The 17,116-nt window shown below is 42.6% G+C and overlaps 1 protein-coding gene across 1 annotated transcript; it reads right to left on the reverse strand.

Annotated features, from left to right (window-relative positions):
• Nucleotides 1-222: 222 nt before the first annotated feature.
• RGR (retinal G protein coupled receptor) lies at nucleotides 223-15,968 on the reverse strand. The gene is made up of 7 exons (XM_035542212.1): nucleotides 15,890-15,968; nucleotides 12,725-12,881; nucleotides 10,995-11,116; nucleotides 3,568-3,721; nucleotides 2,935-3,052; nucleotides 1,297-1,410; nucleotides 223-366 (listed from the first exon to the last, which is right to left on the reverse strand). Exons 1-7 carry the CDS (start codon nucleotides 15,966-15,968, stop codon nucleotides 223-225), a joined length of 888 nt encoding a protein of 295 aa, XP_035398105.1.
• Between the last annotated feature and the right edge of the window lie 1,148 nt (nucleotides 15,969-17,116).

The raw sequence follows: 17,116 nt of genomic DNA on the forward strand, positions 1-17,116 counted from the left end.
GACCGATGACAACCAACACAGGCTTAAGGCAGCTTGTTTGACAAGCAGCTTGTGATGGTTTCGGCAGTTATCCATGGGGCTTTCTTCCATTGCTGTAGCCAATGCACGGCATTTCCAATGTGGAACCACCTTGGCATGTACATATCAGAACGCACACGGTTTCCTCTACCATTTTGCTTTCAGCGATGTAACTGCGTTAACTTGGCTTAATGCCGTAATGGATTATTTAGCTTTGTTATCAACCTCTGCTTTCTCAATCTTCTGTCCTGTGAGGAACTGCCATATTCCTCCTCTGTAGTTCTCATTGCCCAGGGCATATACAAAGGCGTCCACCATTGGCACTGTCTTGGCAATAACGGCAGGAATCTGTTGGGAGACATGATATTTATTAACAGGGAAATGTACTGGGGAGCTGATGGGCTGATTTCATCCCAGGCTCAGTTTCCATCTGTCAGACAAATACCTCTCCCCGATGGCAGTACCTTGCTGCCCCTGGAGGAATGAGAGGTAAAAGCAATTTTGGTCATTTGGGGCCCCTTAACCCGAATGGAAGGACGTTGCCCCAGGAAAGGACAGTCTCCAGGAGACAGAAGTTAGGCCAGCATCACCTGAAAGCAGGATGTTTCAGCCAAGAGTGAACACCAATGTGTCCTTAGGAGGAGTGAGAGGTATGCCATGGACACCTTCTGAAGGATAAGTGGGCCAGTATTGCTTACATGTTTTTTATGGGATTCCAAATACCTAAGTAGAGCAATGTGTTTAGTGATCTGAAACTGGGCTGATGAATGGAAGCTGAAAGGTCCATTGTGATATTAGTGAGCCCCAGAGGCAGCCTCAGAGTCAATACTTGGGGGTGAAAAAAGGAGGCACCATAATCTTAAGAATAATCTTAAGAATGATCAGTTGCAGCTTCCCTTAGGAGAAAAAAGGATTATAAAAAAAGTCTCTCCAAAACTAAAAATTTTAAGCTGGTACTTGACTCTGGGAAGAACATGAAAAGTTTCTACAAACCATGAAGAAGCATAGGCAACAGTTCTCTGGCTGCTGAAGGAAAAAAAAAAAACTTCCTAAAATGTAGCTTGATCAAAACACTAATTATAATGCCAATTATATCATTGTGCTTAGTTGTTTTGCCTTGAAATGGTAGACTAATAGAAGGCTTTGTGCAAACAATCTACTCGTAACATGTTTTAACAAGTGAAACTATTAGTGCTCAAGTTAGTATTGCTTCCCGAGAATGGAGAGAAGAAAGTGAAAGGAATGCCATTTGAATTCCCTCGGGTGGCATAGACATACCATTCGGTATTTTGGTGAAATGAACATCACATTTTCAACTGCTGCATAGAAGCATAAAAGGCAATAGGGACCCCAGCAAATGACCAGAGTCTTCAATGGTAAACCGGTGTTAAACTGAAAAACAAGAGCAACACATTCTTTTGTTTCACAACCATACACTGCAACAAGTGGATGGGACAGACCCTGTGAGACTGTGGCTTGTGTCCAGCAGCTGGAGAGCATCACCAGCAGGACACGCGGTATCATGGCTGCTTTGTTGTCAGCGCTGGAGGTGTGTGAGTACAGGTCCCCTGGCGTCAAGGGCTGTCTGTGCAGCCAGCCCCAAAACCCTGCCCCTGGTGGGGACTGGGGGAGGCCAGTCATTCCTGGGCCGAGGTGACAAAGCACCTTATTGTTGGTCAGTTAAATCAGAGTAGTGCTAGGCAGTTATTGCTGCTGGGGGGGAGCGCAGCATGTAAATTTACAGATAAACGGATAAAAAAGAATGATGTTTTGTTGACTTTTTAGAGGGTCTTGCAGGCACATAAACATGAAGCCACTGCCACAGTGCACCAGATGGATGCCAGGGAGTCTGTGTCATATTAGGATTCCTGTGCCCTTCATGCTAGGGTCTTACCCATGCTGTTATTGGCCAGCTGTTCCTAAGTATCATACAAATATTGATGAATAGGGAGGTGATATTTTCAGCCTTACACTTTCTGCATCATAACTATTCTGCCTCATAACTAGTCTGCACAACTGCAGCATTATTATAAGAAAAATCACACCATTGCAAAAACTTACCCATAAAAAGGTAATAAACTTATAATAATGAAAACTGTCATTTGTTGGAGAAATATGTAGAGGGCATGTGTATATCCCAGACAGCTTCAAACCAGTCTGCCTGCCTGTTTCTTTGCTGTTAGAACATCCCCATGGAGAACTGACATTCTTTACTAAGTGCAGGGGTTGGGCTGTGCCCATCAGCCACGCGTAGCACCCCAGACTGCACCTAAAGAAACAACTCATATAATCACCACATTACATTCCCATAAACCTGCCACGCTGGAACAGTTCCTTTGTTTCCAGCTCATAAAGATTTATGAATTTCCTCAGCCAAGTGTAAACGTAGCAAGGTTAGGAAGGCCCTTCTCCCCCCAAAGCATATCTGTGTTTCCTTCTGCATGGCTTCCTCAGCCATAAGCTAAGAGCCTGTAGCAAAGGTGGAAATAATGATCCTTTCTGAGCAGAGTTTCTCTAGATAGATATTGATGTGGTATTAGCATGTACTCTGTATGCTGTATGTTAATTTTGTGAACAGAACCGGGCTGTCGTTGATGGAGGGGAACCCTTGTGGTCACTATTCCGACTGCCTCCTCAAAGGGGGGCTCTTCTCAGCACTGGGGCAGGAGAGATGTGGTTGTGTCCAGCAAAATCTTGAAATCTCTAAGGAGGGGGTTTCCTTGAACTTTCTGGGAGGCCTCATGCCCTACTGTGCTACCCCCCCTCCCACTCGAAGTACCACTAAGGAGTTAGATAGCCCAGAAGGAGCTGAGCCAAAGCCTCTGGGAACGAAGCTGTGTTTTTGAGGACCTTGTCCCCAGTGGGTGCAGTTCTATTTTAGCAAGGCAGTTTCAGGGGCTGAGGAAGCTTTCTTACCTTATAGTGACCAGTTTTCTTGAACTTCTGGTGGATGGACTGATAGGCTGTCAGCATGATGAAGCCCGGGATTATGAAATTGAAAATGGACAGAGCTAAAAGGAATGTGATATAGTTTCTGGAGAGGGTTAGAAGGGAAGAAAAAAAGTTTGTTAATTCCTCCCTAATGCGTCTCCATAAACTTGCTGTTTACTTATTCATTTACTTATTTTTAAAATTGCCAAAACCAATTCTGTAAACACACTTCAGATTCAGCATTTGCTGAAGGTGTGCTGTGCTGTTGCGTGTGGGATGGACAGTATTGCAGAAAGTCACAACAGGTGCTTGATTTCCAAACCCAAGAATCCCTCCTCAGACATCAGGGCTGGACTGCATAAAAACAGCCATGAAGAGCTGCAAGTCCTAAACCCCCAAAGGTGCAGGTTATAGATGACTGAGGAGCAAGGGAGTAGCAAAAAACTGAGTGCCAGCCTCTCCCACGGAGGAAGCTGCCTTTGGCTATCCCTGCATGCTGCCACGTGAGAGGAGGCAGCTTCAGGTTGCGCCTACCTTGTCCCGGCACGGTGCTGGGTGGCAGCTGGGCTCTGCTGTGCTGCTGAGACCACCCCCTGGGGGCCCGGCCCCAGCCCTCACCTGTCCCCTTTGCTGTAGTCCAGCGTGCAGCAGGTCCGGAGGGGCTCGTAGTCATACTCCCCCCACCCCAGCAAGGGCATGATGGACCAGAAGGCAGCAAAGAGCCAGGCGAACACCATCATGGAGATGGCTGTGCTCCACTGCAGCTTGCTTCCTGTGGGAGAGAAAAAGGCTCTGAAAAGGGCTCTGCATGCCTGGCACAAAGGCACCAGGCGAAGCTGTCTGGCTCTGTGCGGCCAGGGCACAGTCCCAGCCTCCAGGATATTAAATGTACTCTGTTCTAAAAACGCTGCTTGTCGATATATATGTGAATGTACATGCTCAACCTGACAACAGATCCTGTTCTAAAAATACTGCTGGTGAAATTACTTTGCCCTTAAGATCATTGCTTAGCCTGGAACAGGAAATGAGAAGCTCAGCATCAGTAATTTTTTTTCTAATTTTATAATAAAAATGAACAGTTGTGCCCATCTCATCTAGTTCCATAAAATACCACTGGAATAGGTCAATGAATGAAATGAAAGATTGGAAGCTTTGGATACAGGAAGTATTTCTTCATGGAGGAGGGAGGCAGGCAGGCTTCCCTGCTGCTGCAGGACATTTTGTTAGCCATGCTGCCTGCATGCAGAAAGGCCTGGATAATTTTGTTATCGAGGCTGACGTCTATCATCGTGCCTGGGCTGAATAGCCCGTGACGCCAGCTGTACCAGCAAGGAGCACAGTGACTTTGCCCACTACTCCTTTCTAATCAAGTTTCCCATTAGAGAGAAGTAATGATGCAATTTTCACTGAGGCTGGGAAGCAATCTTCTCCTCTGCCCTTGACAGCAGCATCACGCCAGCAGGCCAGGAAGATTCAGACCAGTTCTGACCTTTCTTGTGAAGGTGAGGGCCTGGAGGTGAGGTGGAAACAGGGGATCAGCCCTGCCACCTGATCGGACGTGGCTGATGTGGGTGAGGGGCATGAGCGGGCTGCACGTGCTTAAGGCTTGTGATCCCCATAAGGCAGCAGCCCCAGGAAGGACTGCAAACCCTACAGCAGCTATTTTGGGTTGTACTGTCTTTGCTTATTTTAAGGAAGGAGGATAAAGTAGGTGTCTTAGTGAAAATGCCCCTTTATAGGAATGGCGATTCTACCTATGTCCTTACTCATATAAGTGGGTCTTATAACCTACTTATAAACTCCAGAGGTTCTTGAGGGAAAAGAGGGGTTTGAATGGCATTAAAGATCAGCTTGGAAAAATTGGTGCAAGTGTTCCAAAATTAGTTCTGGGAAAGAAAGGTGTACATGTTGCAGTTTAAATATGAAGGAAAAAAATAAAATCCTTTTTATTAAATACTTTGTTTTGATATGGTAGTTAGTAAAAATCTATTGATGTTTTTAGTCATTTAAGCATTTTTAAAAATTAATTTTGATGATTAATAACAATTAATACCTGTCTTTTGATTCCTATGTAGAAGATATGCTTTGGCTGTAAAGGCTCAAATCATGGTTTGTAATATTGACATAATGTGATTACAGATCACATCTGTTTAAAAAAGGAACAGCTTCTGATTTAGGGGGCTAGAAATTTGAGTCAAACTTTTGAGAAACTTGTAATTATTCTTAACCTCCCAGTCCAAAGAAGCAATGTAGCACTATGTGGCATTCATTCAGAACTGCATCCTTCTTAGGTGTATATTTAAGCAAGCATGTTAGTGTTGTAACTGATCTAAAGTTCCATTTCCATTTGTGTTCTACATAATCGTTCTTGTAGCTTGGCTTTACGCAGTTGTAACTAGAAATTCAATCAGGATGCAGCTTATTACATAAGCTGTCAGGTTTGTTTTGTGCTTTACGCATTCTAGCAACTTTCTTAAAGGTATTATCAAGAGCAGCTAAAGTGAAACCTGGGTCTAAAACATGTTTCTTTTAAACCAAGCTCATTGCAAATGTAGCTTTATTGTTTTGGGAATACAATTTTGTAAATAGTAAGCCTTCTTGGTAGTCTTTAAAAACCAACTACACAACATTATTATTTTTTTTCCTCAAGAAGTCCTATAAAATAGTTAATAGCAATTATTTTTCATTGTATCTTGCAGCAGAAACTTTGCTCTCTCTGCACCCCATCCTTTCATTTCATGGACTATCACAAAGGTCTCAAAATATGATGGGCCCTGACTGAGGCACTGTAGTGTCTCTGGGCTCTAACCACATGCCAGGACCTTGAAGATCTCTGCTTTTAAGGAAAAGATCTTTGCACTGACATAATTTGCCCTCAGCTGCTTGGCCAGTGTTGGTGGTGCACTCAAGGCAGGTTGGGGGTGTTTATACCGCTGGAGGGCGAATGATCCTGCTGCACGCATGCATGTGCTGGGTACCTGGTAGAAATTTCACCTTCCCTGCCGCCACCTTGTACAGAAACGCAGGGGAAGCTCTCGCTCCACCAGCTCCTGCCACCTCTGGCCTTGGTCATGGCGCCCAGTCTCTGGGTGCCACGTCTTTCCTCTGGCCCCAAGTGCCCACAGCCAGGATGCATGTTGGCAACAAGAAAGTTGTGACTTCTCTTTCTGAAATGTCTTTTAAACGTTTTCTATCAAGAGGGGCTTTAAAGAAGATTTCTGTGTTTATTTTTTTTTTATGTTTTAAAATACCCATACTCTGGCTGGCTGTGCCCTGGCTTGGTAGCTAAAACTGTGTGGACATACAATTAAACAACCTCAATATTGTTTTAGTTTTTTGGAGTCTGCTTTGCTTGGGAGCTCATGAAAAATACTTTCAGAGCAAGAACGGTGCAATTACTGCACTCAGGTCACATGGCAAAAATGTCCTCCTCTGAGAGGGCCGGCAGCAAGAGAGCACGTCGAGAGTAGTCTGGTTGCTCTTGTACAGAGCAGGCCATTACTTTACCTTAAATGCCTTTTGTGGCCTGATAAAATTTAGCATAATAGGCATGTAGGTCCTAATTCAGTTAAATGTGTATATACGGAGTTCAGCATATGCTTAAAGATATAATTCTTAATTAGGGCTCAGTGCTAGCAGTCTGGTCCCATTATGTCTAATCGCTCTTGTGCTTTGGCTTTCTCTCCTTGAAAAGCAAGAGGGAAGTTTCTCTTTTCCATACAGAGAAATATTAACAGGGGGTTTAAAATGTCTTCTGTAAGATTGCTTTGGAACAGAAAGTGCTTTTATAAACAAAACAAAATTGTTAAAGGATTACTAAAATTGTAATGGTAAAAGCTTAAATTTTAGAAAGCGCTAGATTGAGCGTCAAACCTTAATACTTTTGAGTATTCTGCCCGGTCTTTAGTGATGTAATCATGAACTATTTCGCCATCCGTAGTCTGTGGGGACATTTATGAATTTAGATTTTTGGAAGATTTATAAATTGGCCAAACATTAAGCTGGTTTTCACAGAAAGAGCAAAAAATACATCTCTGACACAGTGGCTACCTTTCAACTAGATTTCAGACTGACGTTCAAAAGGAATTTCTCAAACAAAAGGTCAACAGGATTTTCTAAGATGGAGGGGAAAAACCTTTTCTTTGTTCTTGCAAATGATTCCATTATAATAGCTGAAATACTCCAGAACAATCCAGCTTGTGCCAGACTTCAAACATGGCATGTATCACTTAAAATCAGGGAAATTTCTCAAAGACAAAAATATCTGAAACAGTCTTAGAGGGAGAAAAGATTTATCAGTCATAAATGAGAGAGATGTTGGTACCTGCTTCATCTGCAGTGCAAAAAGCACCAGGGACTGTTGCTCACAAGTATTCAGTTTTTGTAGGAATAAGAAAGCTGCACTGCATAATGGCTTCTTTTGTGCATATTATTAGAAAAAGCTCTTTAAAATAACCCAGTAAAGGGATTTTTTTACTCTTTTTTTTTTTTTTTTTTGACTGTGATTCTCCATGACTATAAAGCTGTCTTGGCAGTTATCTCCTGCTTCAGTGAAAATGCAAGACCTGTATAAACACTGGCATTTTGTCTGGCAAAACTGATGCAGGTGCAAGTCTAGATGAAGAAAGTGTGACGGTGGCTGCAGCAAGTGTGACAGGAGGGAAGGGCTTGCTCCTAATCCAACATAGCTGACAGCTGCAATTGAAGCAAATGGCAGTTTGCTAATCTTTGAATACTTGATATCACAACCTAGATTTCTCTGGATGTTAAGAATTAGATAAAAGCCTGCTGCAATCCTACTTATTGTAATTGCATGCTGCTGCAAAATCCCTCTTGTCTTTTCTTTTGTAATAGTGAAAAAAGTACTGACTTAAATCACTTCAATTTTTCAATTTCCCCCTAATTCTAAAATGCAAATGTAAAATTGTCATTTTTTTTTTTTTAATTTCCTTTTAAAACTGCAACCATTTGCAGTGGTAATGAAAGGAAGAAATTGCCTGGGATCCTTCCCACCCCCTCCAACCTGCTGACTCAGCTGATGCCCTCTCACCAAACAAACTCTGTGCCGGACTGAAATGGCTTCACCAGAGACATGACTGAAGTTCAAACCCTTCAGACTGCCCTGACTTTTCCCCTTTAATTGCCTACATTAATTAAATCTTCAGAGATTTTTGTAGTCCTCTACTCCTTGCTGTGAAAGTAGTGTCTCATAGTCCTTTACAAGAAAATTACTTGCTTGACCAGTAACTTGGAAAAAGAACGGGCCTGCTTTCAGGCTACCTGTCTTATAAAATGCAGATGCTGCTGTTCTGGTTCTAAACATACTTTGATGTGAGAGAACCAAAATGGGATTACATCCGATTTTTAGCTGTTTTCTCTTTACTGGTTGGATATTCAAATAAGACTTCTTAATATGTTATATGTATCTCATATTTCAACTTAATAAATAGCCATTTTAAACCAAAGCCACATTTAGGGGATGAAAAGAGAGTTTCCCAGCATTGTTGCCTAGGAGGAGGGAGGACATTTCCAAATAGCTTGAAACTCTAACTTCTCTGTCGTATCTGATGGTCATGCTGTTTTCTTCCATGTTGCAATCAATACCAACCTGGCTTCTGATGAATGAGTGTGTGGTTATCAATAGACCCCACAGTCTGTCACTGACTTCCAAATTAATGTACCAAATTGTACCAACTTCCAAATTAAAAAACTTGGTTAAATTTCTGGACATCGGTGAGCAGATTTATGTTATTAGAATACAGAGTGGCTGAAAAGTCCAATTTTTTTTTCTCATCATCATAGTAATCTCTCACATTCTCACCAGCTCATTCTTCCTCAGAAATATGGATTTTTGATAATTGAGTGTCAGGCTGAGGAATGCCACAACAGAGGTTTTATTGGAAACTCTTAGGACATAATAAAAACGTTAGGGGTGATGTGAGTGAGTGTGAGAAGAGAAACAGTTCCCAGAATGAAGATAAAAGGTTGATAGCTTTGTTTTTTCTGGAAAAGAGGTTTTGTGTCTTGTGTACAGGCATGCTGCTCACACCAGTGTCAACAAGAGTTTCATGTATGGACCAAGAACATGGTATAGCCTGCAGGCTTGGTATATCAGATCTATGCAATGTGATTTTATCTTTCTCACAATCAGCATGTGCCGGTTGAAACTGGGAACTGGGTGGATTTACTGGAATAGGCACAGAGCATGAGATTTGAAACCACCTGTTCTTGTTTTACCTTTTTGTTCAAATCGTCCAGTAATAGCAGCTATGTTTGGTCTGCAGTAAATAACAATTTGAGCAAAGTGAAGAAGTTTGTGCCCTCAGGATGTGTCTGCCTGTGCTCTTAATGTACTATGCTTTTGGCTGGAGGAGTGTGTGACACAAAAACGTTAAAGTCAGTGTTGCAGAGAGTAAAATGTCTTTCCAAAGACATGCTTATTTTTCAGGCTCGCTCTCTTATACAATACAGATGCTACTCTTCTAGCTCCAAACATATTTCAGTGTCCAATGGGTGTCGGTATGGATGTAGCTTACAGGCTGCATTATTTGGGGCCTTTGTCTGGACATGAAAAAAAGCCATTTTCTTGCCTGAGCTGAATTCTTGACAAAAATTGCAGAACAAGAAGTTGGCAACCTCTCTGCTCTCTGCGATTATCAGATAAAACATGTTTGCTGTGAGTTCTGGGTGTGTTTTACCACTCACTGCATTAATCAGGTATGGAGACCATGCTTTAAAGGCTGAGTGAATACTAACGGTGGATGGTATTGAAGTACTGCAGCTCAGCAGCTTATTTCCAGGCCACCTTTTACACTTTTATTTAGGATATATTCTATGAAGTAGTCTAAGCATCTTGCTCATTATCACAAGAAAAGGAGAACTGCATTTGTGTTTCAGCACTGCCAAAGGAACACAATGGTTTTGGGAGGAATGGTGTGGTCAGGTGGGGTGCTCCAGGCTTCTCACTCCTCTGGAAAGGGTCAAGCAGTAGCAGAAAATGTGAAAGCTGCCAATTGCAGCTCAGCACCCTAATTCAGCAGAAATTTCCACTCATGTTACATAAAAGCAAAAATCCAATACTGCCACAGCTGGGAGATAGTTCTGTGACACAAGACAGTGCCTATCTATCTCCATAAATCCATATATTTGACATTCCTGTAAATCCCTATCTCTCACCTAACTCAAAATGATGTTTTCATAAGTCCACAAAAAAAGGCAAATTTATTTTCCTGTGTCAGTCTCGCTGTGTAATATTAGATTTCCATTAACTCCAGCTAGGGTGTCAGAGCTAGTTAGCAATTGAATTAAGGAAAACAAAAAACATCCTTCACTAAGAGAAGAAAAATAACATCTTCCTCCTGTTATCAGTACTTAAAAATATCTCTGCCACTTTTATTGAAATTTGCAGATAATTTATTCTTTGCTTACGATCAGATGTACTGAGTTTCAGCGTCTGCAAGGGGACCTGGAATGTAGCAAAGCCCCAAAAAGAAGCTCGTGTCCCAAAGTGCCTGTGTGTTGCTCAGTGGGGCTACTGCGCTCTGCGTGCCCCTTCGTTCCTCTGCAGAAGTGCTTCGCTGTGGGCTCTGTTCCAGCTGCTGAATCTGCAGGGGCAGCTCTGTGGTTACACCGAATTTATCTGTGATTAGTAACCTCTGTGTGGGCATGAAGCTCTGGCTGGTATGCAGCAGGATGTTGGATGGAAGCCCAAGGTGCATAGATTTTTCTTCAACGTGAGGTGTTGGATTTTGTTTAGGATACCCTAATGATTACTTATGGAGAAGGTGAAAGCATGGCAAGAGGGGCAGGACTTGGATGTGATCTAGAAGAGCAAGTATCTCCTGAAGGTGGTTGGTTAGTGCCCTGTGTATGGGAATGGGTCCCTTGGAGAGTGGGTTTATTTATCTTAGACACTAGAGAGAGCAAATTTAAACACATAAAATACACAGAAAATAAATATGTGCTTGTTTGGATTCTCTAAAATCGAAACAAGCTGCTATCTAACATGATGTGGGTAAAGATGCTAGGTAAATGATAACCCTTACTTGTACAGTAATGATGATACCGGTCCCAGGCGACTGCAGCACTGGAGCTAATACTGGCTAGTGCTGTCAAGAAGCCCTGGAATCCATGAATTTGACAGCCGTCAGAGCCGTAAGGCCAGTACCTGTCAACAAACAAGCAGCCTGTTAAGAAAATTACAGAAATGAACAAAAGCATGTTTGGAAATTATGTTAATGGAGAGGGAAAAAATGATAGCCGGTGCACATGCTTTCCAAGTCTGAGAAACTTTGTGAAGGACGTTGCCGAAGTCAGTTTTAGGTGTCTGCCAGTATTTATCTTTCTGCAGTGCCTGATATACTACCACAGCTATTTTCACTCTGAATGTGGAGAAGAAACTATAACCCTGCATTTATGTGTTGGAAAGCTATTTGTTTTAAATTTGAAAGGTACATTTTATCCAGTTATCCATATCTGCAAAATTTGCCCCCAGTGGGAGCAGCCAATTGGTCAACGTGTGAAGGTAAGTGCTCACCGCTCGACACAGAACAAAAGCTCACAACAATTAGAACCACTCCAGATACCAAGTCTGAGGCCTCCAAATATTTTTGCAGACATAGAATGAGAAGAAACATGAGGTGGTCTCACATAGCAGGCATCTGCTGACATGTACCTTCAATATCCTGGTCATTCATGGCTTTTTTTTCTCTGTCTTCATCTAACCTGACTCTTATGCTTATAAAGCTGTCTGTGAGTTGGAAATCTTCAGCAATCTCCTTTCTCATGTATCTATACAACACCAGCATAATTCATTTGGAGATTACCTCTGCAAGTCCCTTTGAAAAGGAGATAGCTGACTCCTTTGGAGACTGGGAAACTTCTGCTCCCATTTTTTTAAAAAAGGGCCCGCAAAGGTTAAAACCAAGCTCATTTTGATGTATTGACCTCAGCTTTTCAGCTTCAGTTCAGGAAACGCATCTTCACTGACTTCAGTGTGACTTAAGTGCCTGAAAGGAGAACGAGCTATACACAAGGTAAACCAGCTTTGAATAAGGCCTCACTGAACCTTATTGTTGACTTGTTAATTTGCAAAAATGTTTTTATATCCATTAAAAGACAAGTAAATTGTCACAATTCTTGAAATGTTTTTGTGTTCTCTATTAAAGATATTTCCTGAGTTTAAAAATATGCTAGTTAAGTGGAATTATTCATCAGCTGGTTTATAGGGTGTATGTTTCTAATACGGTTTGCTTATGATTTGTTTGTTGTAATTATGCACTGAAATGCTTGATATTGGTTCTGCCCTCTAATTAAATGACTGACGTGAGAAAATGTGGAAAATAAAATGTGTCATAACTGAACTCCCTGCACACAGATCTGCATTTTCGTTTTCCACAAACTTCTAAAATAAGAGCCTTAATGGGAAAGTTCATTAAAAAACCTGAAAGGCTTGCAGATAAATTTGGGGTCAGTCTGGAGGTTTAGTCATGTAAATGTACAACTATTGTATTAGTCAACTACTTTCTATTGTAACTACTGGTAAAGCTCTCTGGTTAAACGGTTTCTATAATCAGTCAGTGGTAAAGTCTGCTTTTTGACTTGCCCAGCAGCAATAGAGTTTCATTTTGCTGTTTAGGATTGAGGTAACGAGAAGGCTGGTTATGTGCTATGCTAGAGACTCATTGGATTAATTTGACCATCCAGAACTTAAGCTGCAAACTTTTATGTGGTTCTTCTGAGCATCCTTTAGGAAAATAAATAAATACATACATACCTTAGGAAGCTGGAAAAGGCAGCGATGAATGCATTGATGCAGATCCCGCAGTCAGCCACTGCAATGCTGAGAACCAGCAGATTGCTGGGTGTTCGGAGCTCTTTGATTTTTCGGAATGAAATAATTGTCAACCCATTCAGACAGAAACCAAGCAGGGCTGAAAAACAGAAGTGTTTGGCATGATTCAACTGGAAATGGAAAATATCTACAATGCTGCTGCTGTTTTCTTTAATGAGAACAATAATTACGGTGAACACATGCACAGGAAATATAGCTGTAGTGCTCACAGTCTGCACACAAGTTACGAAGACTTTCAGGAGAGCAGTCATAGGTGCCAGCTGAAACCAATGCTTCAGACTGCATCAGGGATGTGTCCACTCATGCAGAGCAGAAATGGTTTAATTTTATTTGTAATTCTGCGTTTTGTTTTAATGGAGAAACCTGATTGCCAGGCTCCATTCAGGGACCTGTGGGTCAGAGTGAGGGAGCTGCAGAGGCAGCTTCAGAGGGGCCCACAGCCAGCACACGCTGCCGGCGCACATGTCTGCGGGCCTGTTTATGGGAGAGAAATGGTTCGTGTTTAATATCGGTTGTAACACTCTTTTGTGTTTAAGCATAGAAACCCCTCAGCCATCTTACAGTCAGCCTGCCTCCCTTTGGGCTTCTGCCTAAGGTTAACCTAGACAGAGCTTGAATCACACCAGCTCAATCTTATTACTGCCCTTCGTCAATAGACTATACATGGAAAGGAAAGGAATAATCTAATTATAAAAGCAGTCCCTGATAAATTTTAAAAAGCTAAGTTAATGCTAGTTGTCAGAGAGGAGCATTCAAGCAACCCCAGCTATTCACTCAGAGCTGTGCCACCCTGAACCCCATCCTTCACTGCTTTAAACTCAAGCTTTGTCCTTTGATGTCCTTTTCAAGATGACCTGAATTATTATGGCTCTGATGAGGCTCTGACTCAACATCCCATCTCTAAGTCTCAGTTAGATGACAGGCAGTATGTCTTTTTCTTTGTGATCTTCTTGGAAGGAGAAATGATGTAGTGCAGAAAAAATCCATATCCCCTAATTCTGTAAAGCACTGTTGTTACTTGCGCTCATTGTCTTAATTCTGTAGTTACATAAGGTGGATAATTTTGTATAGTCAGAAATTCTGCTCCTACTTTAATTACGTTAATGGCTGATGGCATAACCATAGTAACAGCTGATGTGTGTCTTTCATTACACAACAGATAACAAAATATTTCCAGGAGAAATATTTGGAGCCATTTGAGGTCAGCTGTTCTCATCCCTTCCCTGCCAGCTTACCTCCCACCTGCAGGGTAAAACTGCTGCCAACTCTCCCCAGTGCTGTCAAGCCTTTAGGAGAGGTATGTTGTGGCCATATTTAGAGTAAAACTGAAGAGTTATTACTATGTTCATTTTTTCTCTCTTTTCCCCTCTTTTGGAAGTCCCAGGCTTCAGCCCACTCTGCTTTCTTAAAGGCTAGCAGGAGTGTACAAATAGAGAACTTACTAACTTATAGCTTTGAGTTTTAATTTTAAAACAGCCAATGTTTGACACTTTTACAGTTAGTAAAAGTGAATGCAAAGTTTTCCTCTTCCCCAGCACTTTTTTACAAACTGCGCTTACAAGCTGCAGAAAAAAAATAAAAAATCTTCATTGCTTTTCTCTCAGAGTCTCTGAGAAGGTGAATTAATCTTTAATTATCTGGTTTGATCTTGTAAGTCAGATGGCAAAGATAAAGTATTACTGGCAATCCACTGGGCATGTTCAGCCTAAAACCCTACAGAAAATATTGAGCAGTCAGATTGCCCCTTGTGCTTAGTAAAATGTAGATATGCTAGGTCATTCCTAAGTGAAGGTTGCCAGCCGGTACTGTGCTTGGGCTTCAACGGGTGCGGGTCTCCGGCCTGTGGGTGGGCAGGTGAGGGCTGGCAGGGCTGTGGGACCAGCACCAGCCGTTCCCCAGCAGGAGCCCAGCTGCAAGCCTCCACCAGCACATGCCAGAGTGCTTGCCCTGCTGCTTCCCACTCCTCAGTAATGAAGGGCAAGTTCATACTGGGAACCGCCAGGCCCTGCAGATGGCTTGATGGCTGTTGGCCAGGTTTAGCCCTAAGCTCTCTGTTTAGGCAGCAGCTGACCCCTGGGCCAGGAGTAGAAGCTTTTTCTTCTCTCTCCCTCTTCTAAGGAAGAGTTTCTGGCACAGCTTTTCCAGGTTTCCTTTGCAGGCAGATGTGATGCTGTGTCCCAGCTGAGCTCGCCTGCAAGGAGAGGGCGAGCATCCTTCCTTCTCCCATGCTCCACATCCATGGGGTGAGCTGGTGAGCATTTATCCCATTCTGCTAGTGCTTCTTGCTCCCCCTCCTCTGCTGTTCAGCCCCATGATCCCTGCACCCCATCTGGGCAGCGCAGGGATACAGGGATGGGGCCCAGGCCCCAGCTGGGATGCAGCTCAGAACGGAGGCCAGTGACTGACACCGATGTATTCCCGGCTACAAGCGTGTCCTTCCCTAGCTGCAGTACATACAAATTCCCAATTTTGTTTGTCTCACAACAAAGTGGCACTTATTAAAAAAAGCCTGTGCTGGCTAAATTAAATGAATACTGTCTCCTACCTCAAATTCTATTTCTTAATGCTGTGAAAGCTTTTGAACCTCATGCGCCTGTACTTCTGTTTGTTACTTTTACCCAGCAGCCATTAATTTCAGTGCTAGCAATGCAATTTGGATGTATGCTAACTGTTAACAAGCTGTTTTGGATCTATCATCTTTGATTATAAAATGGCCATCACAACCAACAAAACAAGCAGCCCGGTTTTATTGAAGGATCATCAGTCATTTCAACATCCTTCCCTGAGGAAGCTGAAATTGCCTTTAAAAGTTGTCAGCAAATTCTCACATCCAAATTCTTGATAAGAAAGCTAAGTAGCAAGTTCTTCCCTGCCACAGGGCAGCTCTGTATGCGGAGCAGATCTTCACTGCCAACAGCTCGCAGCCCACCAGAGGAACTGGTGCTGTAGCCGCAGTAACCACCAAAGGTCTGGATCAGCATACCACAAACGCTGCTGCTTGCTTCAATTCCCCCCCACTGCTGCCACACCAGGAATAATAGAGGCAAAAATATTTTTTTTTTAGCTGAGGTCCTAAACCAAGCTTACCTTCTACCAGTAGGGCAGTGCCGATGGCAAACACTTCTAGTTCAGTGAAGCCTTCAGGGAGAGGGTATGCAGTGACCATACTTGAGATAAAAATGCCAATAGATTTAACCTCTGCCCTCTGTTATAGCTGTGGGGCTGCCTTTTCCCTGGATCCCTCTTCTTCCACTAGCCCAAGGCTTCTTAAAGGAGTAGCTCACGTGCAGACACATGCTCATTATTATATAAAAGCTTTGGGGTTTTTACTCCCACCAGTACAATCCCTGCAAGAATGTCATTAATGATGGGACTAGCATCAACTCATACCCCTCCTTCCCCTGCAAATCGTATTTCAGACACCAGCAAAATGAAAGCATTCATTGCAATTACAACAAGCTCTTTGTAGAGACAAGATTAAGAACCCTGCCCAGTTAATTCTGCAACACTGAAAAAGAATTAAAGGTTGTGGAACGAAAGAAACATGTAATATATAACTGGGGAGTGACCCGAAAAACAAAGGGGCACTCATTGAGTTGGTAATTAGGGGAAAAGTATGAACTGGGAAATTCTGAGGCATATTGGTCTACCTCTCACCCCTTTTTTTTAGCAAATGGGCAGTGTATTTTTCTGGCAATGACTATTCTGTATATTAACATCTCTTCTCTTAGTAACTGAGGCTTAAATTAAGGTGCACGCTGGCACAGCCTGACTAAAGGCAAACACTTACTACTTACTGCTTTTGGGTTCCAGACATACAAGGACGTGTGAGTTGCCCAGTGGTGAGTGCTCAAAGAAATTACCTTACTGGCCTTTTGGAGATGTTTAAGGATTGGGGTCCTGGTGTAGGCACGCTCTGGAGTGTGTGCAGCATGCAGCTTGTCCAGACTCCAGGTCCTTACCTGCCAGCACACTTGTCCCCCTGCCCCAAGCAACCCACACAATTGATCTGAGGTGAGCACAGGCCTTTACCATAACCCAGCAGAGTCAACAGTTTTCCTTTTGCTTCTCGTACTACTGATCGATTAGCTCTTGGGGAATTTGCATGCTTGTATGCTGCAGAGTGGAAGTCAGCTGCTTTCAGAGTCTAAGTGAAACAGATGGATTTTTTCTTTACCATGACACAACAAATGACACAACTATTTGTGTAATTTTCAGTGCCTGTCCATTAAAAGTGAGCAACTTGTCCATACTTCTCAATTTTTAACCTACATTTAGAGTAGCAATAACTATGATAACTGTTGAATGTGTTTT

Source organism: Cygnus atratus, chromosome 7, assembly GCF_013377495.2.
Source record: "Cygnus atratus isolate AKBS03 ecotype Queensland, Australia chromosome 7, CAtr_DNAZoo_HiC_assembly, whole genome shotgun sequence".
NCBI lineage: Eukaryota > Metazoa > Chordata > Aves > Anseriformes > Anatidae > Cygnus > Cygnus atratus.

Excerpts from the sequence above, each read along its gene's own strand:
- RGR (XM_035542212.1), bottom strand. The coding sequence starts at position 15,968 with ATGGTCACTGCATACCCTCTCCCTGAAGGCTTCACTGAACTAGAAGTG. Across the intron at positions 12,882-15,889 it reads CACTGCCCTACTGGTAGAAG|CCCTGCTTGGTTTCTGTCTG; the intron begins GTAAGCTTGGTT and ends TCTGTTTTTCAG. Across the intron at positions 3,722-10,994 it reads GTATCATCATTACTGTACAA|GAAGCAAGCTGCAGTGGAGC; the intron begins GTAAGGGTTATC and ends TCTCTCCCACAG.